Source organism: Sapajus apella, unplaced genomic scaffold (genome assembly GCF_009761245.1).
Source record: "Sapajus apella isolate SASKATOON/1434 unplaced genomic scaffold, GSC_monkey_1.0 scaffold13, whole genome shotgun sequence".
NCBI lineage: Eukaryota > Metazoa > Chordata > Mammalia > Primates > Cebidae > Sapajus > Sapajus apella.
The window spans coordinates 25,784,248-25,808,483 of NW_022436953.1; the positions used below are offsets into that span (position 1 = coordinate 25,784,248).

Consider the following 24,236-nt stretch of genomic DNA (forward strand, 5'->3'; position numbering starts at 1 on the left):
TTCCTACCACTCTGTAACTGAGACCCAGCACAGCGCTTCAACAGACACAGAGGATGGAGGAGGCTTCTGACTTCTGTTCCATTTATCTCAGCTTTCATGAAGCAGTTTCATACTGTGCTGTGGGTAACCCTTACTGGTTCAGGAAGTGGCCTCATGTTTAATGAGCTTTGGCTGCTTTATATTCAGATCTGATCTCTCCTTTCTGAGAATTGAGAGTGGTTGATAACGTCATCCAGGAAAGCAATGTCCGCGGAAGCCTTAAACATGCCTTTGTCCATGGGCAAGCAATGTCGGTGCAGGCTGCTACCTCCATCCCTCACTCCTGCCAACACCCCAGATTTTGCAGCGCCAAATCTGCATGCAGAGGAGGCAGACGTCATGCTCCACAGGGAGAGGGATACTATTTCTTGTGTCTTCTTTTGCCAGGAAACTTGATTGCCCAATGGGCGCCTCCTTGGTTCCCTTAACAGGTGGGACTGCTAGAATCTCAGCAATCGTGTCAGATGTGCCCATCAGTCCATGTGTCAGTGGACGGTGCAGGCTAACCTTTGTGGCTCAGAAGAGGACTTCTAGGAGGGATAGGACTGGTCTCCAGTGAGGCCTTTGTTCCTGGCCGAGTTCACTGAGCTGAAGACTTGTTCAGACACTTGGACCAAGTTGCAGGAACCAGAAACTGAATAGTTTTCATTATGCTTGCCTGATCCAGAGACCTTTCCTTGTTGAGCTTTTCACCCTCAAGTCTAATTCTGTCCTTTCTCTTTGTTGCAATTTATAGATGCGTGGCCGGCCACTGACTTTCCTGCATGGACAACAGGTACATCATCCTCTCACCGCTCCCTAGGGCTCACTGCCTACCTCTTTCAAACGTTTCCTTAGAAAGTGATGGAATGAGGCTGAAGGTGGGCGCCTTCGCTATTCATGTCCCTGCAGGTTGCCTGGGGAGGAATGTGGCCACCCTGGGAACCTGGTCCTGGGTCTGATGATGGAGGGTGGAGTTGCTGTTGACCAGTCTCCCCTGGGAATCTGTGTTATGTGTTCAGGAAAGATCCTCATCCAGGTGCTCAAGACAGCTCCCTAATCCTCCTGGGTTCTCGTTCCTGGCCCTCAGCCAATTGGTACACAATTGAGCTGAGTAGGGGACAGTGCCCATCCCCACAGCTGTCTGGCAATGTCCTGTTATTGCTGGCTCTTTGCCAGAAGCCTGAGAGGACCATATGGGTCCCACCAAACTCCTTACCACGGGGCAGGTCTCTCCCTCCTATCCGGAGCTGTGCAGCTTCATCCTGTGTGAGAATGGAGCTCAGAATGGGGAGTGAGGCTTCCATTCCTGTCACTTCTAGAGGGGTTTCAAGTTCTTCCCCAGTACTTGAGCTTCCATAGATCTGGGCAGAGTAGGACATCACTACTTCTTCCACTATGATGAGACTGAACTTCTTTTCAGAAAGTACTCAAAGGTGATTACTTGCCCAAGAGACTTTGGCCATCAGGAAGTACCCTGAGTGTGGAACATTCCTTAGATCATTGATCTCATGATCCATATGGATGAAGAGTTTTTGTGTTCTTCTGTAGGATCTGAATCTAGTTTGGCCCTGAGGCTGGTGAATGGAAGTGACAGGTGTCACGGCCGAGTAGAGGTCTTATATCAAGGCTCCTGGGGCACCGTGTGTGATGACTACTGGGACACCAATGACGCCAATGTGGTGTGCAGGCAGCTGGGCTGTGGCTGGGCCCTGTCAGCTCCAGGAAATGCCCGGTTTGGTCAGGGCTATGGACCCATTGTCCTGGATGATGTGCGCTGCTCGGGGTACGAATCCTACCTGTGGAACTGCCCCCACAATGGCTGGCTCTCCCACAACTGTCACCATAGTGAAGATGCTGGTGTCATCTGCTCAGGTGGGTCTTTAAGACCTTGGGATTCCTCTCCTGGCAGGAAGTTTGCTCAGGAAGAAAGCCCCAATTACCTTCTGATCTCCTCACTTAAAACTTGTTCTGTGTTTCCCATATTTCTGAAGTCTTGTTAGCTCTCTGCTCAGAATCCATATGAATTCACTGCCTAGTGTCCCTGTGGTCACTTAGGACAGGTGATCAAACTCGAACCACAACCCAGACTTTATCCCCACCCTGAGGCAGTGCAAGGAAGAGGCAGAAGAGAAAAGTGCTGGCTCCCCAGGGCTCCATTTCTCCCCTGCTGAGTTGCACTGGGTGAGGGTATTGTGGATGCAGCACAGACAGCAGGGCCAGGGAGAGATCCTCTCATTGGTAGGAGGCTCATGGAAAGGAGAGGACATATTTTGGGTAGGGAATTCTCACTTGAGCCTCCTGTAAGGAGCATTTGGATTGGGGGCATATGGGCTAGGAGTACAATGGTATCTGTGCATGTGTGACGTGGATCTTGGTCAGTTTCGGCTCCTTCCAAAGAACTGCAGTGCATTGACTATCTACCAAGTCTGTTGTCGGAAGGGCAGGCCCCATGAGATCTTCCAGGCAAAGCCTTGGTTATTGCCTGTCTGTTGTGCTAGAAGATTACACATAGGATTTTTGCTGGAGTGGTATCCTGAGACTCACTGACTTTGTGAATTGCTAAACCTGTGAGGGAAAGGGTTGGTTTTCATTCACCTTGGTCATCACATCCAGACACGGAGTTAATCTCCTTTGAGCTGGAAATGGTAGATAGAATCTGCTTGAACCCCTTATAAGAAGGACCTTTGAGTCCAGTCAAAGCATGGGCATTCAGCAGATCTGTGAAACTCCTGGGCCTTGTTTGAAGCCTCCAGCCACTCCCTACCTCATCCAAAGTGGAAGGTTCCCTTATCTACCAGTTGTCAATTGATTTTTAAAGAGGATCTAGTATTAGGGATGCTTTTGTGTGCACATGGCAGGAACTCAACTCAAACTGTCTTGAGCTAAAAAGGAATTCATTGGCTCGGGTATCCAGAATGTTTAGTGGTAGATCTGGAGTTTCAGGTACAGTTGTTTCCAGAAGTTCCAAGTCTTCTTTTCCTAAGCTTTGCTTACATCTTCTCTTTTATCTGTGTGGGCTTCACTGTCAAGTTGCTTTTTTCACATGGCTGGAAGACAGCAGTGGGCAGCCCCAAGTCTATATCCCACCAGGAGAATGAGTCAATCTGTCCCAGTACCTCTCTCTGACAAGGCCTGGGAGGACTCTGATTGACCTGCTTGTCCCCAGGTGCTTTCTTCCAAACCATCTCGATTAGCTCTGATGGCTCCATCAGAGTTCTATACCCATCTTCGTGTTCCCTAGGGGCGATGGGAAGGATGTGGCACTAGGTTCTACCAGAAACCTTGCGAGATGCTACTTTTTTTTTTAGAAAAATAGGAATGACTGTTTCTGTTAGAATAAAAAACAGGCAGGATGTTTAGGACAGAGGTAGCAGTCCCTCAGTTGGACCCTTCTTTTCCTTTGATACTCTCTGCTCTTTGCTGGCTGATGTTACCCCTCTATCCCAAGATGGAACCTTCCCTCTCCCTGGCTGTTGGCCATGTTCATTACCATCACCTCTATCTAGTTTTAGGACTTTTTCATTATCCCCACGTGAAAGCTCTTACCCCTTAGCCATTCATAACCCATTCCTCTTTCCCTCAGCCCTTGGCAACCACTAATCTGCTTTCTATCTCTGCAGATTTTGCTAAAGAACTCTGATCATTTCCGTGAATGGAATCATATCCTTTTCTGTCTGGCTTCATTCAGTTAACATATGTTTTCAAGGTTCATTCATGTTTTAGCATGTATCAGGACTCCGTTACTTTTAATTGCCAACTAATATTCCATTGCATGGCTACTCCACCTTTTGTCTATCCATTTAACAGCTTATGGACATTTGGGTTGCTTTCATCTTTTGGCTGTTATGAATAACGCTGCTGTGAGCATTAGTATACAATTTTTTTGCACTTGTTTCCAATTTTGGGGGATATATACCTAGGAGTAGGATTGCTGGGTAATAGGGTAATTCTGTTTAATTTATTGTGGAAACACCAAGCAGTTGCCACAGCTGCTGCACAAATTTGCATTCCTCCTAGCAATGCCTGAGAATTCTGATTCCTCCATATCCCCACCAGCACTTGTTATGATGTCTTTTTCATCATGGCCATCCTAGTGGGTGTAAGGTGGTATCTCATGGTGTTTTGATTTGCATTTTCCAGGTGACCACTGATGTTGAGCATCTTTTCATGTGTTGGTGAGCCCTTTGTACATATTCTTGGGAGAACAGGGGCTTCATTTTATAGATGCTAAACTGAAGACCAGAGGACCTAGACTAATGTCAGTATCTTAGCCCAGCTCCCAGGCTCACAGGACAGAGTTCAGGTACACAGAGGGATCAGGATGCCTGGCCCAGTGTTGTGTCTAGAATGTGACTTTCCTGCATGGAGGCCTAACTCTGCCATTTTCCCTCCACTCTCAGGCATAGGCACAACTAGGTAGGCACAACTAGGTGTCATCATAGTCACTTCTGCCCACTGTCCCTGTAGCTCATGGTATTCAGTGGGTCCAGGTTTTGTTGCATATTGAGGACAAGCTTTGGGTTTGAAAGAACAAGTCTTAGGCCTAATGGAGTGGTCCCTGTGAGCAGAGTGAGTCAGCCAGAGGTGGGGAGGTGGAATCTCCCAAGAACCGGGTTCTAAGGCTGCATCTTGTCAGGTGGCTGGGAGCCTATCTTGGTAGCATCCTGCTGCAGGGGCGCTTGAGCCCAGTGGTCCCTGCAGATCCAGGCTGACAGCTCCTGCACTTTAACCTTTGAATCTGAAGGCCAGGCTCAGCACTTGAATTGCTGGGCACTGGAGTAACTGCACTGGAGGACATGCACAGCTCAGTCCACACCCAAGGGTTCTAGAAAACAACCCTTAAGGGTAACATGATGAAGAACAGCCTTCGGCCAATGTCTATGCTGCTGGAGAACATTAACTGGAGACCCTGAAACCTTGGCCTTCTAAAAGAATTCTGAACATCATTCTGACCTCAGACCCTCTTCCTTTAGGAGATATAGGAGAGAGTGAATTTTCCTGTCTTTTCTAGAATCCAATTCTGGTTTGGTCCTGAGGCTGGTGAATGGAGGTGACTGGTGTCAGGGCCAGGTGGTGGTCCTATACCAAGTCTCCTGGGGCACTGTGTATGATGATAGCTGGGAGACCAATGATGCCAATGTGGTGTGCAGGCAGCTGGGTTGTGGCTGGGCCATGGCAGCCCCAGGAAATGCCAGGTTTGGTCAGGGCTCAGAACCCATTGTCCTGGATGACGTGCCCTGCTCAGGGAATGAGTCCTACCTGTGGAGCTGTCCCCACAGTGGCTGGCTTTCCCACAACTGTCAGCACAGTGAAGACGCTGGGGTCATCTGCTCAGGTGGGCCTCCAAGACCTTGGGCCTCTATTTTAGTGAATGGTTTTCTCCAAGACACGGCTTCTCTTGGCATTGGCTTCCCCTCAACCTGAGCTCCTCTTCAAGATGGGCAGTTTCTCTGGTACCTCAACAGGGCAATAACATGAGCAAATGTTGTTGGTGTCTGAATTTTATGGATAGGCGCTCGCTTTTTCCTTACATAGGTTCCTACGGCAAACAAGGGTTCAATCTACTTTTAGGCTGTAGGAATCAATTCTTCCAACACGTTCTTTTGAGACAAACCCTTAAGGTTTATATCTATGATTCCATTTTCCTGAATGGCTCCTGGGGAGTATTTCTAAGTGACCATGTGAGGACAGGCACTCAGCATTTCTCTCTCTCATCCTCCTGGGCACTGAGACTGACTCATGTTTTCTTCTTTTCCTTGCAGCCTCCCAGATAAATTCTACTACGACAGGTGAGTCTGCTCCACCCCAGCCCAGCAATATTCCTCTTGGGAATTCCACCTTCTCTTGTTTCCAGAAGTAGGAGGAGTAGGGCCGGCTCCTCCTGAGGGGTGATTTTTCTCTGAGGACTCTGAGCTTGGTGAGGGTGACGAGCTGAGTTCCCACTGCCGTCATTCTCATGTCTGGCTCACCGCGGAGGGCCCCTGTGGCTTCCTGCTATCACCTGCTTAGGGTGCTAAGTGCTGGCAGAGATGCTGCTATGGAAGGAGGCTTTGGGCCTCCCATCATGTCAGATAAAAATAACCGTCTAAATTAACCCATGGAAAACTGGGACCTTCATTTTAGAAATAGGGCCAAGTAATATTTCTGCACACATTTATCAAATAAAGAATTCCTTCACTTTGAGGGAGCCATCCCCAAAGTGTTCTCTGTGCCACATTGAAAATATCCTGGGCCAAATACATTGGGAGATGCCACCTACTCTGGACCTTACTGGCCATGAACAGCGTAAACTGGAACGGTCAAGGCCCTGAGAAGTCCTGTACTAAGGAAAAGGATTTAACTGTGTCAATCAAGCAAATGACTGTGGAATGGAAAAATTATCTAGTAAAATCCTAAACAGCTTCATTTTTTTTTTCTAGAATGGTGGCATCCAATAACTACAGCCACTGCAAGTAAGTATCACATTTTCTACCTGAACCAGAGGTCATACATTTCCTATCCCCAAGCATGGCTATTTATGAGTGAACGCTCTGCCCCCACCCCCAGCCTTCCTCAATCTGCACATAACCCTGGCTTGGCTCACTACACCCTTCATCCGGCAGTCACACACCCCCTTCACATCTCCCCTGCTGGGAATATGACTTTTGTTCTAACTAAGTCATTCTACAATATTTTCTCTTCATTTGAATCAATGAAATAAGTATTCTTAAAATAATAGACTTAAAGTCTTTTATTTTTGGGGGCATCTCCAAAGCTTTGGGAAGAAGAAGGAAGACAAATAGTACATGGATAATTTTACTACAAATTATGCTTTTCCATGTCATTTTTATTTCACTATATGGATATGTTTCATTAGATTTTCATTGCTTTTAAAAAATGATAGGGCTACTTTTCTGTGTTATGAAATCTTTTCTTACCATCATTTTAAGTGCCTGTATTGTATTCTATTATACAGCTATGCTGTGAATTATTTAACAAATCCTCAGATGCTAGACATTTGTTTGTATTTCTTCATTACTGTAAATGATTCTGTGATGAAGAATGTTTTTGTAGACACTTTTTTGCATACCTCACTAATTTTTTCTTTAGGATATAAATAGGTTTACTGGAATAAAGTCAATGTCAACATAATGCCTGGTACATAGAATGTACTTCCTACATATTAACTTTTACTGTGTTAGGTATTATAAGATCTTGCTGTGTGTATGGTCAAACTGCCACCAAGAATGGTTGTAAAATTATGGAATGACATAAGAGACAAACTGATCTTTTTCCTCAGAGCTCACAATATTATTTAATACTCAACCAACTAGAAAATTACAGTTGTTACAAGTGTTTCCAAGGAAAAGTTCAGTGTGCAAAGAGGAAGTATTAGTAGAGATCTTCCTCAATTGGGGAGTTAGGGGAAGTTCCTTATGGAAGTGACATTTAAGCTGGGAGTTAATAGAGGAGTAGGTTCATTTGCCAAAGTGTCTTCCAGGGTGGGAAGGAGCTTGGCTCTTTGAAGGAGGGTGGGGTGGGGACAAGGAGGGACTGCAGGAGATCTGTTGGGTGAAGCCAGATCAGTCAGGGCCTTGTGGGTAGATTAAGACTCCCATCTTTATCCTAAGGATAGAGAGGCTGTGGAAGGGTTTTAAGCTTAAGAGTTAGCTACCTGGAAATATATTTGCAAAAGATCACGTTTATCTTCTCTGCCAAACTGTGCATTTCCTGAAGGCAGGGGCCATGTCTGCCTTTTTCATATTGTATCCTTATTGCTACCGTTGTGTTTGCCTTTCGAGAAATATTTATTGAAAGAACAAATGACTGAATGGATAAATTAATGAAAAAATACATAATTGCTGTTGGCATTTTGGCATATATTCCATACACGTACACACACTCGCACACACAGAGTATGACATGCTTTATATCCCATTATATAATCCATCATTTTTATTTAAGTGTATAAAACACTTTTTCATGGCCTTAAAATTAGCATTTTTATAGCATTGAAATTATTTGTATAGAAGAAGGTTTAATGACTACACCATTTTCCATTGTATAGAGATCCATAATTTAGTTAATCGGCTACTTATTGTGAGGCAAAAACATTGTTTTCAATTATAATTTATAATGTTAAGTGACTATATACAATAGCATATTTTATAACTATTTCTATTTAATTTTTAGAAATATGTAATTTATATCTTTGTCTCTGAAAGTTTGACTGTACCCTTAACCATTTCCCAGTGTAGAAATAGAGCTGGTGGGCAGGCTGGAGGACCTTCAAGAAGCACTTTCTTCCCACCAAATGGGAGAACATATTTCTAAGCATATATCTGATAAGGGACTTGCACCTGGAATATATAAGTAACTCTTATAGTCAGTGATAAAAAGTCAAATAACCCAACTGAACAATGATCAAAAGACTGGAAAGATATTTCTCTGTAGAAGATACACAAATGGGAGAGAAGGCATTGGAAAGATGCTCAATGTTATTAGCCATCAGGGACATGCAAATGAAAACCAAAGAGAGATGCCCATCACACCCGGTAGGTGGGCTATAGTCAAAAAGCCAGATGATAACAAGAGTTGGTGAGGATGTGGAGAAATTGGAACCCTCATGCATGGCTGCCAGGAATGTAAAATGGTACGGACACTTTGAGAAGCAATTTGGTGGCTCCCCAGAAGGTTAGACCTGGAGTTACCATATGACCCACCACTTGTACTCCTAGGCATATACCCAGGAGAAATGAAAACATATGTCCACACAGAAACTTGTATGTGAATGTTCAGAACAACTTTATTCATAGTAGCCAAATGTGAACACAATGCAAATGTCCATCATGGTGAATCGAGAAACAAATATGGTACATCCATGCAATGAAGTATTATTTAGCAATAAAAATGAATGTAATAGTGGCTGGGCATGGTAGCTCACACCTGTAATCCCAGCACTTTGGGAGGCCAAGACAGGCAGATCGCCTGAGGTCAGGAGTTCGAGACCAGCCTGGCCAATATGGTAAAATCCTGTCTCTACTAAAAATATTAAAAAAATTATTGTGGGTGGGTGCGTGTAATCCCAGCTATTACGGAGGCTGAGGCAGAATTGCTTGAACCCAGGAGATAGAGGTTACAGAGAACTGATATGATGCCACTGCACTCCAACCTGGGCGGTGACAAGGGCAAAAACTCTGTTTCAAGAAAAAAAAAATAATACTGATTTATGCTACAACGTGATGAAACATGCTGAGAAATCAGTGGTTGCCAGGAATGGAGGGTGTGGAGAAATGGGGAGTGATTGCTAGTGAGTACAAGGTTTCTTTTTTGGTGTGATGAAATAATCTAAAATTGACTGTGGTGGTTTCAGAGCTCTGAGTATGCTAAAAACCATGGACTTGTCTCCCTTAGAAAAAGTAAACAAAAAGAGTTATGAAAAAGAAAAAAAGAAAACATTTTAATTTATATCACCGAGTGTGCATGTTTTTCAAAAGTTTTTATTACAATAAGCCAACCAACAAAATGTTTGACCATTTAGTATTTATCCCTTTCTGATGAATAACAATAGCTAATATTGCTGGGTGCTCATGTATCTGGTACTACAAGTTTATATAGACATATAAACATATCTCATGTATGTATAAATGCTTGTATATATGTATCTTATTTAATATCCGTAAAAGTCTGATGAGGCAGATGCCTTTACCACTCTCATTTTTTCGGATGAGAAAACTGAGGCAGAAAGGTTAAGTAACTGGCTCCAGATCATAGAGCTGATAGAGGCAGAGCCAAGATGCAAACCCAGGCTACCTGTTGCGGAAACCCTGCTCCTGACCCCACGTTGCACTACTTGTGAAATGGTAGAGTCCTGTGCTCATGGAAGATGCTAGGGAGTACACTGTGTTATGAACTGCTCTCCATGGTCAGTGCTATGCTCAGCCAGTGTTATCCCACGTCCCTGTCTGTAGCCGATTGAACAACAATAGCAGTCACCTTGTTAGTTTCTTGGCATTTTTGCTTCGAGGTGACATATGCTCCCTCTGAAGCTAAGGTCTCTTCCTCCCAGAGAATTGCTGTCCAGGACCAACAGGGGAAGCAGAGACTCGAATCAAAGCTCCTAATGTTGGGTCACCTAGAACCAGGCCCAAGAGAGGGGACTTGTTTACAGGGACAGTTAAGTCATGTTATAAATTCCAGAGGATGAAACCTGATGATACTTACACAGAAGATGACTGCTTGTCACAAAATACCTGAAGACCTGGTGCAATGGAGATGTCCCCTCTCTCCTCTCTAGGACCCTCTTCAAATTGTGGTGGCTTCTTATTCAATGCCAGTGGGACCTTCTCCAGCCCATCCTACCCTGGATACTATCCCAACAATGCTAAGTGTGTTTGGGAAATAGAAGTGAATTACGGTTACCGCATAAACCTGGGCTTCAGTAATCTGCAGTAAGTAGTGCCTGGACATCTGGTGAGGGGTGAGTCCCTCTGCAGCACACCCAGTGGTTTAGACTATGTCCTGGGCTGCGATGCTTTTCACTCTCGTGTACCATGGACAAGCTTTTGGTGGCTTTGATCCCTACCGTAAAGCATCAGGCAATACTGGGAAGTCTTTTGACTTAATTGAGGAAAAGCTAGAAGAAAAACCTATATTCAATGGCATCACTTGTAAAGTCCAAACTATTTATAAAATGGAGGGGCAATAGGAATTTCAGTGTTGACTTGAATACATTTTGTCCATACAGGTTGGAGGGGCACAATAGCTGCAGTTTTGATTATGTTGAAATCTTTGATGGATCACTGAATAGCAGTCACCTGCTGGGGAAAATCTGTAATGATACCAGGCAGATATTCACATCTTCTTACAACCGAATGACCATTCACTTTCGAAGTGACATCAGTTTCCAAAACATCGGCTTTTTGGCTTGGTATAACTCCTTCCCAAGCGGTAAGTGCACACTAGACCATGCCTATAGGCTTAATGGATTTACCCAGCTGCCTCTTTGGGGGCGTCGTGGTTCCCCAAGGAAATCAAAGAAGGGTCTCAGTGATGCGTTGCCCATTCTCCTTCTCTCGGCACTGACTGTGTGAGCCTCAAGGAGAGGCAGGCCCTTGGCAAGGCAGCAAAGGGTGCAGACTAGGGGGTCACACCTGGCCTCGGATCTGCCACCAACTCTCCAGACCTGGTGACTCTCCTTGCAGAGCCACCCCTCTCCATCTGGAGATGAGGGGATCTGAGCTTGGCGATGTCTGGAGCCCCTTTCAACTCTACATGGAGCAGTCCAGTGCCTCCACCCCAACTTTTCCACATTTCCATTTGGTGACTTTGGGGGTGGGGAATGGCCTGTGGGGTGCTTGGCCTTTGAGGCTTGTGGTGGGACATTTGTTGTGGGACATGGTCATGATCTCTCAGTTAATGTGTCTTTCAGATGCCAGCTTGAGGTTGGTCAGTTTAAACTCATCTTATGGTCTATGTGCCGGGCGTGTAGAAGTTTACCATCGTGGCACATGGGGGACAGTTTGTGATGACTCCTGGACCATTCATGAAGCTGAGGTAGTCTGCAGACAGCTAGGGTGTGGACATGCACTCTCAGCCCTTGGAAACGCCTATTTTGGCTCTGGCTCTGGCCCCATCACCCTGGATGATGTAGAATGCTTGGGGACAGAATCCACTCTCTGGCAGTGCCGGAACCGAGGCTGGTTCTCCCACAACTGTCGTCACCATGAAGATGCTGGTGTCATCTGCTCAGGTATGGCCCAATGCCATGGAAGGCCTGTTTCACCTGTAACCTGCTATAAAGGGAGAGCTTAAGGCCAGTGGCCGATGGTGTCTGTGGCCCAGGCAGGAGCTGGTCAATGTGTCCCTGTGGCCTGTGCACTTCAGAAGAGCATGCAGGGGCCTGCTTTATCTTTGGCCAGTTTCTGGACCCACGGCTATTATGCTGAGCACTCATCTGACTAAGGACCTCCAGCAATAGCAATGATTTAACTTCTTTATGCTTCAGTTTCCTTGATTGTTGAGTCGGGGTGGCTATGACTGTACTTGCTACAGACAACCATTGGGATAATTTTAGAACAATCGTGATCAAGTAGAGCGTGATGGGGGTTACGACCTCAGCTGTGATCCTGATGACCCCAAATACGATGGGACTTAGGGAGCATTTGGGGAAGCTGTGTAGGCTTCTCAACAGCAATCACTTGGTGGACCTGGTGGACCCTCAGCAAGGAGGGGACAGGTTTTGAGCCATGTGGGTATATCTCTGCCTCATTCTGGTCCCTCCTCCAAGCCATACATCTGTAACCTATGCTTTTCTTCTCTTCCTTTTCAGGATACCAGCTATCAACACCTGGTAAGTCCTCCCAATTTCCATCCCACTTCCCTGGTGTCTGGGTCTCTTTCTTGCTGCTGCCTAGACTGTGCAGGGCAAGTTGCTCACTCTCCAATGAGCTCATCTGTGGTGCCATCCCCTACAGCTCCTGTCCCCTTCCCTGCTGGCCACCAGGACAATATGGCCTGATCCACGTAAGATTCAGATCTCCAGTCAGTCCCAAGGCAAGGCCTGCTACCTGTCAGGCCTGCCTGTCCTCCCAGACACCAGACCCTGGCCAGTGTTGGCCGAATAGGGCCCACTGCACGCTGAGCTCCTGTCTGCCTGCCCCTGAGCTGCTCTGAGTGTTCCCAGCATGGCCCTGGCATCTCAGGTCTTTGCCTTCCATTCCCCCCTCACCTTGTCATCGTCTTCCTGGCCCCCCACAGCAGCAGCTTCAGGTCTGTCTTCTCCCATCCATTCTCCCCTGTGCATCTGCTTTCAAGTGATTCCTCAGGGGCTTCTGGTGGTGACCCCCCTCCTCAGCACAGAATGACCGCCAGGGCTCCTCATGATCCACTCTCTGTTTGGTGCCCTCTTCCCCTCCTCTGCCTCTCCATTCATACGGAGGTTCCCAAATCTCTTCCACCAGTGTTTCTCTGCCTGGGACACCCTGTTTCTACCTCTTTGCCTGCCCTGTAATTGCTGCCCTCTTTTCCCTACTTGATCTGGGGTGGGGTTAGACCTCTGAGCACCTCTCCTTCCCTAGGCTTTGCTCAATCTCAGCCTCTTCGCACTCTGCTGGGATTCGCTCTCCTCCAGACCTCCCCAAGGGTGAGTGAGCTACCCAGTGGCAAGGCCTATATCCAGATCCTCCCTGCGGCAGCTGGGCCAGGGATGCCAGAAAACTGATCCTGATCTTTTCTTTCTGTTAACAGCTCCTTTTCCCAACATCAGTCATCCAAACAGTAAGTTCTGAGCTCCATGAAGAGTCTGTGGCAGAGGGGCCTGGAAATCCCTCTTCCCGTTCCCTCAGTGGCAATGGAGCTGGGGAGGAGATGGCTTCCCCAAACATGGTCTCCCTGCAAGAGTGCCCGCCAGCCCTCAGTGGACAGTCTCAGTTGAGGCCACCTCTTGCTCTTCTTTGATTTCTGTCTTGGGAATTATTTTTAAAACTGTTAAAGTAATTTAAATTTAAGATAGTCCCCAGGTGACAGTGCAGTGTGCTCTGGGGCCACCAGGATGCCTGTTTTGTCCTGACAGCAAATTATTCCTGTGGAGGCTTCCTGAACCAACCATCAGGACACTTCTCCAGCCCATTCTATCCTGGGAACTATCCGAACAATGCCAACTGTGTGTGGGACATTGAGGTTCAAAGCAACTACCGTGTGACTGTGATCTTCAGAGATGTCCAGTAAGTGTGTACCATGAAGAATGCCTGGGAGCCCCACAGACCTTTCAAGAGGGAATAAATGATACTTAGAGCATCAGGAGAGATGTTTGTCCAGGAGAAGTTTTTGACCTAGCCCAGAGGCCTCCTGTGGAGAGTAGGAGCACAGAGCCTTGGAGTGGACAGAAGCTCTGGTTTCAAGTCCTAGGTCTGCCACAAATTTGCTATGTGACCACAGGAAGTCACTCAACTTTCCTGAGCCTCAGTCAAAACAGGGGAATAAAATACCTGCTTTCCTCTCTTTGCTCATTACGGGAAGGTCACGAGAAAGAGAAGAGAGAGAGAGAGATGTGAAAATATTTACAAAATGTTATCCAATGGAAAAAGATGGTTGCTAGGAGTCATGACAGTCTTAGGGGCAATAATAACACAAATAATCCTATTAACCAGCACACTGGCCAGGTATGGTGCCTCAGGCTTGTTAATTCCAACACTTTGGGAGGCCAAGGCAGGAGGATCACTTGAGCCTGGGAGTTCAAGACCAGTTTTGGCAACATAGGGAGACCCCCATATCTACAAAAAATACAAAAATTAGCTGGGCGTGGTGGCCTGCACCTGTAGTCCCAGCTACTCAGGAGGCTGAGGTGGGAGGATCGCTAGAGCCCGGGAGTTCAAGGCTGTAGTGAGCTCTGATAGCGCCAGTGCACTCCAGCTCCATGCAACAAAGTAAGACCCTGTCTCAGGAAAACAAAACGAACACAATCGTATCTGCTTTGTGGAACCCTTTTTCTCCACTCCCTCATTCCTTCATGTGAGTTCCCCAGGGATCAGGCAGAGGTGGAGGAATTGCTGCTGCCGAGGATAGGGTATCTGCTCTTCATCCAATCACAAGTAGAAGTCATTGTTTTAGGCAGAGGGGACATGACCAAAAGCATGTTTTTTGTTTGTTTGTTTTTGAGATGGAGTCTTGCTCTGTCACCCAGGCTGGAGTGCAGTGGCACAATCTCGGCTCACTGCAAACTCTGCCTCCCAGGTGCAAGCGATTCTCCTGCCTCAGCCTCTCAAATAGCTGGGATTATAGGCACACACCACTACACCTGGCTAATTTTTGTATTTTTATTAGAGACAGGCTTTCACCATTTTGGCCAGGCTGGTCTAGAATTCCTGACCTCTGGTGATCCTCCCACCTCAACCTCCCAAAGTGCTGGGATTACAGGTGTAAGCCACTGCGCCTGACATCCAAAGTACATTAATGTATGATTTATCCAAGGAGGTGAGTGGCCCAGATGACCGTGAAGAGGCACCAGTATTTTCTAGTGTCCCGAACAAACGGTTGCACTAATTTCCTCTCTAACGGCCACTGTTGAACAAAATTGTTTTCTCTGTTGATTTCTGTTTGCAGTGGGCTTTAGAGTCTCTGCCTTAGTAATTCATTTGGGATTTTGCAAAAGGTCCATCATTTTATTCTTTTTTTCATTACAATACAAAGATTGCACGTAAAGCTTGTGCAGTCCTATGGGAGAAGGTTAACCATGTCCAGTTCTTTAACCAGCATCTTGATAGAAATGACCATCACCATTTGTGACATTTTACAAAGCTGTTTGCTGTATGTTTTATTTGAGCTTCACCACAGCCCTCTTCAGGGTACATGGATCAGAATTTTGCCTTTGTAAGTAGGAAAAGCTTCAGAGAGATTATTTGACTTGCTCAATATTTATTTATTCAATTATTTATTTCTCTCACTATGACCTCATGGATATTAATTTTATTCTGTGGGGGCACTAGGGACTTTTCGATGGAAGAAAAATGGTTTAAATTAGGATATGAGCCCTTCCTTTCTTGATGTAAAGGGCTGACAGGTGAGGGGCTGTAGATTTCATATGCTTGACTGCAAAGGGCAGGACTAAAACCCAGGCATGGAGGCTGAGGAAGATGAGACTCCCTTGATTTTAGGAGACCTAAGACTTTCCTTTTTTTAATTATTATTTTTTTATTTTTTTGAGACAGGGTCTCACTCTGTTGCCCAAACTGGAGTGCAGTGGCATGATCTTGGCACACTGCAACCTCCACCTCCCAGGTTCCAGCGATTCTCCTGCCTCAGCCTCTCAAGTAGCTGGGATCACAGGAGCATGCCACCATGCCTGGCTAATTTTTGTATTTTTATTAGAGACAGAGTTTCACCATGTTGGCCAGGCTGGTCTTGAACTTCTAACCTCAGGTGATCCACCCATCTCAGCCTCCCAAAGTGCTGGGATTATAGATGTGAGCCACTGTGCCCAGCCAAGGAGAACTATGACTTTCAATGATGAACTTTGTCAGAGTTTCTGGCACAGAGGTGTGACCCCACCCTGAGATCTGACTCCCTGCATCAAATTCTGGGAGGAAATGAAGCCAAAACAGTGTGTCCTCTCTCTGCAGGCTTGAAGGCGGCTGCAACTATGATTATATTGAAGTTTTCGACGGCCCTTACCACAGTTCCCCTCTCATTGCTCGAGTTTGTGATGGGGCCAGTGGCTCCTTCACTTCCTCCTCCAACTTCATGTCCATTCGCTTCATCAGCGACCACAGCATTGCGAAGAGAGGGTTCCGGGCTGAGTACTACTCCAGTCCCTCCAATGACAGCACCAGTAAGTCCCCCTGTGGGAATGCTCTGGGGGGACTGGGGACATCCTGAGAGCTTCTGTGGCTCAACTGTCCCGTGGTTGTGAAATAAGAAATGAAGGAACGCTTTCAGGTCACCGGGGCTTGATTGCCTGCTGAAAGGGGCTAGGAGCAGTGGGCCTTGGGACTCTGGCTGCCCAGAAATGAAGTCAGGGCTAGAACTGGCTGACGGATGATGATTGGCCTTACTGTGGTCATCAGAGGGTAATAACCTAAGTAGAAGGTCTCAGATAATGCTCTTAGCAGTGAGTAATGAGTCAGTGCCAAAGGCAGAGGTAAGCAGTTGGCTTGAAACCTGTGACTTTCTCAGAGTGAGGGACACTGTGACGATGGCCTGAGACCTAACACATTTGGCTTCTATCTGAAGATGAACTGAGCTGAGTGGCTGGAAGTGGCTGAGATAAGGTCACTCAGCCACTTCCAGCAGAGATTGTATGGCCATGATTTGAGTTGCTGTATGGACTGATGTGTAGATTGGCCAATGACCAGGCAGGGTGGCTTATGCACTCAGGATTAAAGATCGGCTTGCTTCATGGCTAAAAGACCTTGTTTCATGACATCCCCACAATTCAACCATACAGTTACTTTACTTCATAGATAAATGGAAACTTCGCCAAATATTCCACTTATTTAAAAATCCCACCTCCACTTCTCCATCAGAGGAATCCTGACTCCACGTGCTCTCCTTGGGCTTTCATAAGTTTGGGGCTGGCTTGACCCCAGGGTACCTTGGGGGTTGCAATGAGGCCTATGCCCACATCCTAAGTGCTGACTCTCCCTGTCAGCCACCCTGATCTTTGTACTTTTTAAGTGGAAAGAGCATCCGGCCCCATAATACTTGTGGAGTCCAGGGCGCTGACTGAGTGTCTTATGTGTCCTTGTCCATTAGACCTGCTCTGTCTGCCGAATCACATGCGAGCCAGTGTGAGCAGGAGCTACCTCCAGTCCCTGGGCTTTTCTGCCAGTGACCTTGTCATTTCCAACTGGAACGGATACTACCAGTGTCGGCCCCAGATAACACCGAGCCAGGTGATATTCACAATTCCCTACTCAGGCTGCGGCACCATCAAGCAGGTAAGCCTGGGGCTTTCCACTCCATGTCCCAGTGCACAAGCTTTCTTATAGTGGTATGTGCTGTGCTTTTTGAATTCTGGGGATATAGAAATTATGATCTGGGTATAATCAGGACATAATCGGAATAAAGGAAGATAAACCTTTGATGCTGTGATATGGCTGCAGTCACTTCCAAATAAGAGGAAGGAAGCTTAGCAGGCAGAGCCTCTCCAGCTGTGTTCAGCAGAGAGGGCATCTGGCAGGCTGCCTCTCCCATCAGCAGTAACAACAGCAGCTCCTGGGGCAGCTCCAGATTTTGCAGGGCCTGAAGTTTATATAGTTAGGGTTTTGGGGGGTGGGTGTTGAGAGGGGCAGGGGCTTTATTAAGCCAAAGAATACAAGGGATCAGCCTGCCAGCTTGGCAGCTGGCAGCCAGATACCAGCTTTCAGTCATTACACGCTTACTTTCTCTTTCTAAGTTTCATATGAATGGAATCACAGAACACCCACTCTTCTCCATCCGGCTTTCTTTGCTCAGCATAATGTTTTCTGCCTTCTCAGATGCCAACAGTAGCCCCACCACTTCCTGGCTGAGTAGCCTTGGTGCCTCTCGGCTCAGCCTCCCCCATAAAGTGGGGATGATGATAGAATACTCGATGAGAACTGGGGGAGTGTGACGAGGACGAATCACAGCATCTGCCACTGTAGGGTCACTACCTGTCCCCGTTTGCCCGGAGTGAGGGGTTTCCTGGAACACGTAGGACTTTCTATGCTAAAATCTGCAAAGTCCCAGGCAAACCACAGAAACCTGTGGTAGGAGCTGTTGAAAATTTCAGTATAATCATAGTTGCAGCCACCTTCAAGCCTGTAGAGAAGGGACACACCATTTTGGCTTCACTTTCACCCAGAATTGGATGCAGAAGTCATCTCAGATGGTGATACCTCAACAAATGGTAGCTGCAGAGGCCAACTGACTGAACTTTTATAAGTTTTGTAAAAACGTGTGGCTGTGCAAAAACATTGCTAGGCCTTGGAGGAGGCCTGCACATTGCACCGGGCAGGGCAGAGGGTGCCCCAAAGCTCCAGCTTCATTAGCTCCACAGTCAGTTGGCCTCTGCAGCTACCATTTGTTGAGGTATCACCAAGGCTACTCAGCCAGGAAGTGGTAGGGATGAACAGCAGAGGGGGCAGATGGCAGAGGGGCAGGAAGGAGCTGCTTGGGCTGGAGTTGCTCTGACTCTTATTGTAGCAATCGTATATCAGGCCTCATTGAACAGGACATTGTCATAGTGGCATTTAACTTTGCATAAATTTATTCTAAGTTAGCCACTCTAAATTCTGAATTTTTGTCTCGAACCTAAATAATTATTTTAAGCAAAGACAGAAAAAGTTGCCAATGCTTTTATTTGGCTTGGGAGTGTAGAGTATACACGGCATGAATGGCACAGAGCATGCACATTGGCACACACACGTTCAGATGGCTTCGGTTTGTCGGGATCATGTTCATTCACCAATGTCCTATTGTTTGCTGGGTGGCAGGCGCCATGTGGCAGGCACCATGCTAGGTGCCAAGGTCATGCTGTTCATTACCTGGCAAAGTCAACCCCGCTCTTTGACACACAAGAAACACTGAGGGGCAAAGGGACTCTCATGTAGCAGCTGGCTGGGCCCCTGGGCTTTGGAGGCTGGTTCTAAGGGCCTGCAGCAGGCATGTGGTCACCTGGCTCCCTTAGGCTCCAATACACCATTTCCGCTTTGGAGAGGACTTTAATGGGCCTGGTAGATTTACTTGCAAAGATGAGTGTATATTGGGCATGCCACACATGTGTTCTATTCAAACTGGCTTTTGTATTTCACCCTGTACCTTAATTTTGTTGATTATTTATTTATTTATTTATTTATTTTGAGACAGAGTTTCCCTCTGTTGCCCAGACTGGAGTGCAGTGGCACGATCTCGGCTCACTGCAATCTCTGCTTCCCAGGTTCAAGCAATTCTCCTGCCTCAGGCTCCTGAGTAGCTGGGATTACAAGTGCCTGCCACCATGCCCAGCTAATTTTCTTGTATTTTTAGTAGAGACAGAGTTTCACCATGTTGGCCAGGCTGGTCTCAAACGCCTGACCTCAGGTGATTCACCCGCTCTGGCCTCCCAAAGTGCTGGGATTATAGGTGTAAGCCACTGTGGCCGGCCTTAATTGTGTTGAGTTCTGGCTTGTTGTGAGTTTGGTCAATGGAGGTCAGTCCACTGAAGGTGACCATTGCCCCTGTGCCAAGTATGCATCCTGGAGACTGATACTTGAGTGGTTCTGCTGAGGGCCCTTCACACCCGTTCACACCCATTCACAACCATTCACACTCGTTCACACCCATTTGGAGCAGCCAGACAACCCTGTCGCCCTGTTTCTGCCCACTTGGCTGGTCATGCATAGCACATGCCACATTCTTATTCCTCCACTTGTTTATTTTTATTTTATTTTAACTTTTTAATGACAGGTTCTCATTCTATTGCCCAGGCTGGAGTGCAGGGGCAGATCATAGCTCACAGCAGAATTGAACTCCTGGGCTTAAGTGATCTTCCAGCCTAAGCCTCTAGAGTAGCTGGGACTATGGGCATGCACCACCACATCTAGCTAATTTAAACAGTTTTTCTTTGTAGAGGTGGGATCTTGCTATGTGTTCCAGGATGGTCTCGAACTCCCAAGCTCAAGTGATCCTCTTGCCTTGGCCTCCTAAATGCTGGGATTACAGGCATGAGTCACTGTGCCTGGCCTCCTCTATTTTCTTTAAATACTCATATTGCCTATCACACTGAGTGCTTCAGGGGCAGGGCCAATGCTTTGTTCATCTTTGCAACCCCCAGTACCCCAGTCCTGAGCCTAAGAGTTGATATAGTATTATCAACAGCTCATATGGATGCCAGGCACTGAACCAAGTGTGCTATCTGACTTTTAAAATTATCAGGACAACTTTATTCCCACTTAATTATGAGGCAACAAAGACTTGCAGAAGGTAAGCCACTTGCCCAAGGCAATAATGGCCGTGACCCGCGAGTCTAGACGCAGACGTAGGGCTGGGCGATCCATGGCTGGAGCTCCCTACAGCTGCACCAGGCTGGCCTGGTTAGCAGATATGTGATAAAAGTTTGCTGGTGTGGCTGAGCTAGATGAGGCCCTCCCACCACGAGATGGATTGTCTCTGTGGAAATACCCATTGACTTATCTGTAAGACTTTCCATTACATACCAAACTGACTTCCTTCCAAACTGAGCAGTATCTAATAATGGATTTTAATCTAAAATCAGATCTGCTTCTTCTGACCAAGAAATAAATCTGCATTCCATGTGCATTGTTTGGAGTGGATTCAGAGTTTACTTCCATCATAGACGCCATATGCAAATGTGACATCCACGCAAATATTTATGTTAACATATAGAGTTCAACGGAAAGCTCTTGAGAGTGTCTTTGAAAGAGTAAGAAGGGTCATATGGTTGATTGTTAAGTCATACGGTTTATTGTGACAACTGTTGGCACTGGAATATAAAGCAAAAAAACCTTTTTTTAAGACAGTTTAAAGTCAGAAAACATACACTAAGAGCAGGTGGAGAACGCAGAACCCCTTCATTTGGCTCTTCCCCAGACCTGGACCCAGAGTGTGGACTCTGGCGCCCTCTGCCTGCTTGTAGCCAAAGGATAGGCACACGCCATCTCTGAGTGGTTCTGGGAGGGGTGGAAGTCTTGTAGCGTCATGTTGTCCGTCTCATTCACACCCAAATCAGCCATGGGATTCCCTTAGCAGGTGACATGTGCCTGACTCTGCTCTCCTGCCTGCCCCTCCTAGGTAGACAATGACACCATCAACTATTCCAACTTCCTCAAAGCAGCTGTCTCCCATGGCATCATCAAGAGGAGGAAGGACCTACTTATTCACGTCAGCTGCAGGATGCTTCAGAACACCTGGGTCAACACCATGTACATTGCTAATGACACCATCCGGGTCGAAGAAGTGCAATATGGCAATTTCGACGTGAACATTTCCTTTTATTCTTCCCCCTCTTTCTTGTATCCTGTGACCAGCAGCCCTTACTACGTGGACCTGAACCAGGACTTGTACCTTCAGGCTGAAATCCTCCATTCTGATGCCACGCTGGCCTTGTTTGTGGACACCTGTGTGGCATCACCATACTACAATGACTTCACGTCTTTGACTTATGATCTAATCCGGAGCGGGTAAGGAGTGTCTTTATGCAATGGCCTTAAACCTTTACTTGATAACTCAAACACCAGTAGCCTCAAAGGCTTAAGGAATGCGAATTTTGATGAACTGCAGTTCCCAGGGCTTCAAGCTTAACTAGATCCCTTTCTACCTGTAGTAGCGTCCTGCAGCTTTACCTTTTGAAGTGCTTTTACTCTGTGTTCTGTATCACATCCCTGATTTCTCATCAGGTAGGATGACCGTGTATCATCTCCAGTTAACACCTGGGGAGGATAGACAGCTCAGCAGTGTTCACCCAGTACGTTAGCTGTAAACTGGGATTAGACTTCAGGTGACTGAACTCCAGCCATAGGGTTAAAAAGACCTGTGTATAGTGGGAAAGGCATTGATTTGGAGCAGACCAAGGTTGAATTACCAGCTTTGCCATGTGGCAGGTGCATGATTCTGGGCCACTGAAAGCACTCCTTGAGTGATTCCAAGGTGTAGCCTTGGCTGTGCCTGGCTGTGGCATTCTGGTCTGTGTGGAGCCCTGAATGGTAGGGTTTTATGACAAACACAGTGACTGCCCGGAGGCTTCTGAGTGACCCTAACCTTTTTCCCAAGGACCCCACCTCTGAACAAGCCTCTGGCTATTTTTGCTTCCTCCTTTGCCACTAAGGGAACTGCTGTGAAAAAAAAAATCTCAGTGTTTAAGAGAATCTGGGTTGCACATGGAGGAGGGAAGGAGGCTCTGGAAGACAGAAGGAGGGGAGTGGGTCCTGGCCAGGTTCCTGGGTGCAGCCAGGCTGCCATGGAGACTATACCCACCACCTGTGAGAAATGCCCATCCTGGGCCTGTGGGCCAGCTGTCCTGGCTCTTCTCTTTCCTATGTCCTTCAAAATCCCACCATTCTATAATAACTGGGGTAGTGTGAGCTGCTTCTTCCATATCTTAGGAAAATTCCTGTAAGTATATCCTGAGGTTATTTTCCTTCTGACACCACCTGAGAGGAGATGCCTGAGGGAAAGAGGATAGAGTTGATACTGGGGTAGGGGCTCCTGGAGGGTTTGCAGGCCAGTGTGGAAAGTACAGCTCTTGGAGCTCAGAGCAGGCTGAGGAGGGTCAGGAGAGATTGGTCTTGGGAGAAGGAGGGCCAGGACACTGTACTCAGAGTGCAGCCGGATGGGACCTTGCCTGGCTCTGGCACCAGGAGAGAGAAGGAAAGGTCATTTTCTTTTCTGCCCTGTCTCTGGGTCCTGCTCCTAGGCTCTAAACTCCAGCTATTTCCCTGACTCACCTGGCTTACCTGGGGCCATCGAGGATGTGGTCTTTGTGGGATTAGGCCCCAACCCACTATGCAGTATGGGGCCTGCTTATCTGTTGGGAAAGCCCCGCCAGGATTTGCTGCCTAAAGATACCAGTGAGGTACCTCAGTTGCCAGGATTTGTCTGCAGGCCCCGCAGTAAGTGTCTGAGCCACATGTTCTGACAGAAGGAAGGTGAGGTGTGCAGGATGCCAGGGCAGTGAGGACAGGCTGTGGAGTTTCTCACCTGGCATGGCTGAGTCATGAGGAATCGTGCCTTGGTGAGAGCTAAGGGGCTGCTGTTCTCTTTCAGATGCGTGAAAGATGAAAGCTACCGGCCCTACGCACAGCCGTCTCCTGGCATTGCCCGCTTCCGGTTCAGTGCCTTCCACTTCCTGAGCCGCTTCCCCTCCGTGTACCTGCAGTGTAAAATGGTGGTGTGCAGGGCGTATGACTACTCTTCCCGCTGCTACCGAGGCTGCGTGGTGAGGTCCAAGAGGGATGTGGGCTCCTACCAGGAAAAGGTGGATGTCGTCCTGGGTCCCATCCAGCTGCAGACCCACCACGCCAAGAAGAGGAGCCTTGGTAGGTGGTCGCTCTCAGACTCCACTGGCCAGCGGGGCGCACACCCCTGACTCTCGGGGACTTGGGATGTTTCTCGTGGTTTCATGTTCCAACTCAAATTTGAGCACTCCACTGTGATACACCTGGCCATACAGAGTTGAATCAGACCTGGTTCCCGCCTCCCCCAAGGCTCATAGTCCTTGGAGGACCCATTGAAGGGCATGGTCCAGAGAGTTTTGACCTGGATGTCCCACGAACCTGACCTCCCAGAACCCATGCTTCCTATTTGCAAAATGAAAATGTTGTTACTTCTTAGCACTGTTGAGAGAGTTACATAAAGGAATTTTGGAGAAACTGCCTCAGCCTGTGCCTGGTACAAGTCATTGAGTGCTTGGTAAACGGTAGTTTTTGTTACTCTTGTTGTTTTCACCCGTGTTAACAACACATGATGACAGTATTCCTCACAATGATGATAACTATAACAGCCGACGTGTTGACATCAGGGTCTAGACAGGGCTGTGGGGATGCCAGCAGCATGGATTTGTTCTGACCACTGGCAGGCTCTGCTCGGCACAAGCCATGTCACTTTTCTCCTCTAGAACAGGGAGCGCACCTGCGGCTGTGTTGTGGGTGTGAGATGAGGGAATGAATGTTTGCAGAGTGATGCCCAGAATTTCTGGCCCAGGCTGGGGCCAGGTCAATGGACGTGGTGGCCATGGCATTGGGGGTGGATGGGGCAGCAGTAATTGTCACATACCCTCTCCT

General features: G+C 47.3%; 1 protein-coding gene across 1 annotated transcript in view; it reads left to right on the top strand.

The window, feature by feature from the left end:
• Positions 1-23,829, top strand: part of LOC116554062 (deleted in malignant brain tumors 1 protein-like) — a 54,975-nt gene extending 31,146 nt beyond the window's left edge. Inside the window, exons 18-30 of the mRNA XM_032281908.1 lie at positions 1,570-1,893; positions 5,784-5,810; positions 6,441-6,473; positions 10,298-10,451; positions 10,748-10,950; positions 11,432-11,752; positions 12,332-12,352; positions 13,249-13,278; positions 13,574-13,724; positions 16,119-16,327; positions 17,251-17,435; positions 21,250-21,638; positions 23,221-23,829. Coding sequence (XP_032137799.1) covers positions 1,570-1,893; positions 5,784-5,810; positions 6,441-6,473; positions 10,298-10,451; positions 10,748-10,950; positions 11,432-11,752; positions 12,332-12,352; positions 13,249-13,278; positions 13,574-13,724; positions 16,119-16,327; positions 17,251-17,435; positions 21,250-21,638; positions 23,221-23,542 — 2,369 coding nt within the window. The 3' untranslated portion in view covers positions 23,543-23,829. The remainder of the gene's footprint in view (positions 1-1,569; positions 1,894-5,783; positions 5,811-6,440; positions 6,474-10,297; positions 10,452-10,747; positions 10,951-11,431; positions 11,753-12,331; positions 12,353-13,248; positions 13,279-13,573; positions 13,725-16,118; positions 16,328-17,250; positions 17,436-21,249; positions 21,639-23,220) is intronic.
• Positions 23,830-24,236: the final 407 nt, after the last annotated feature.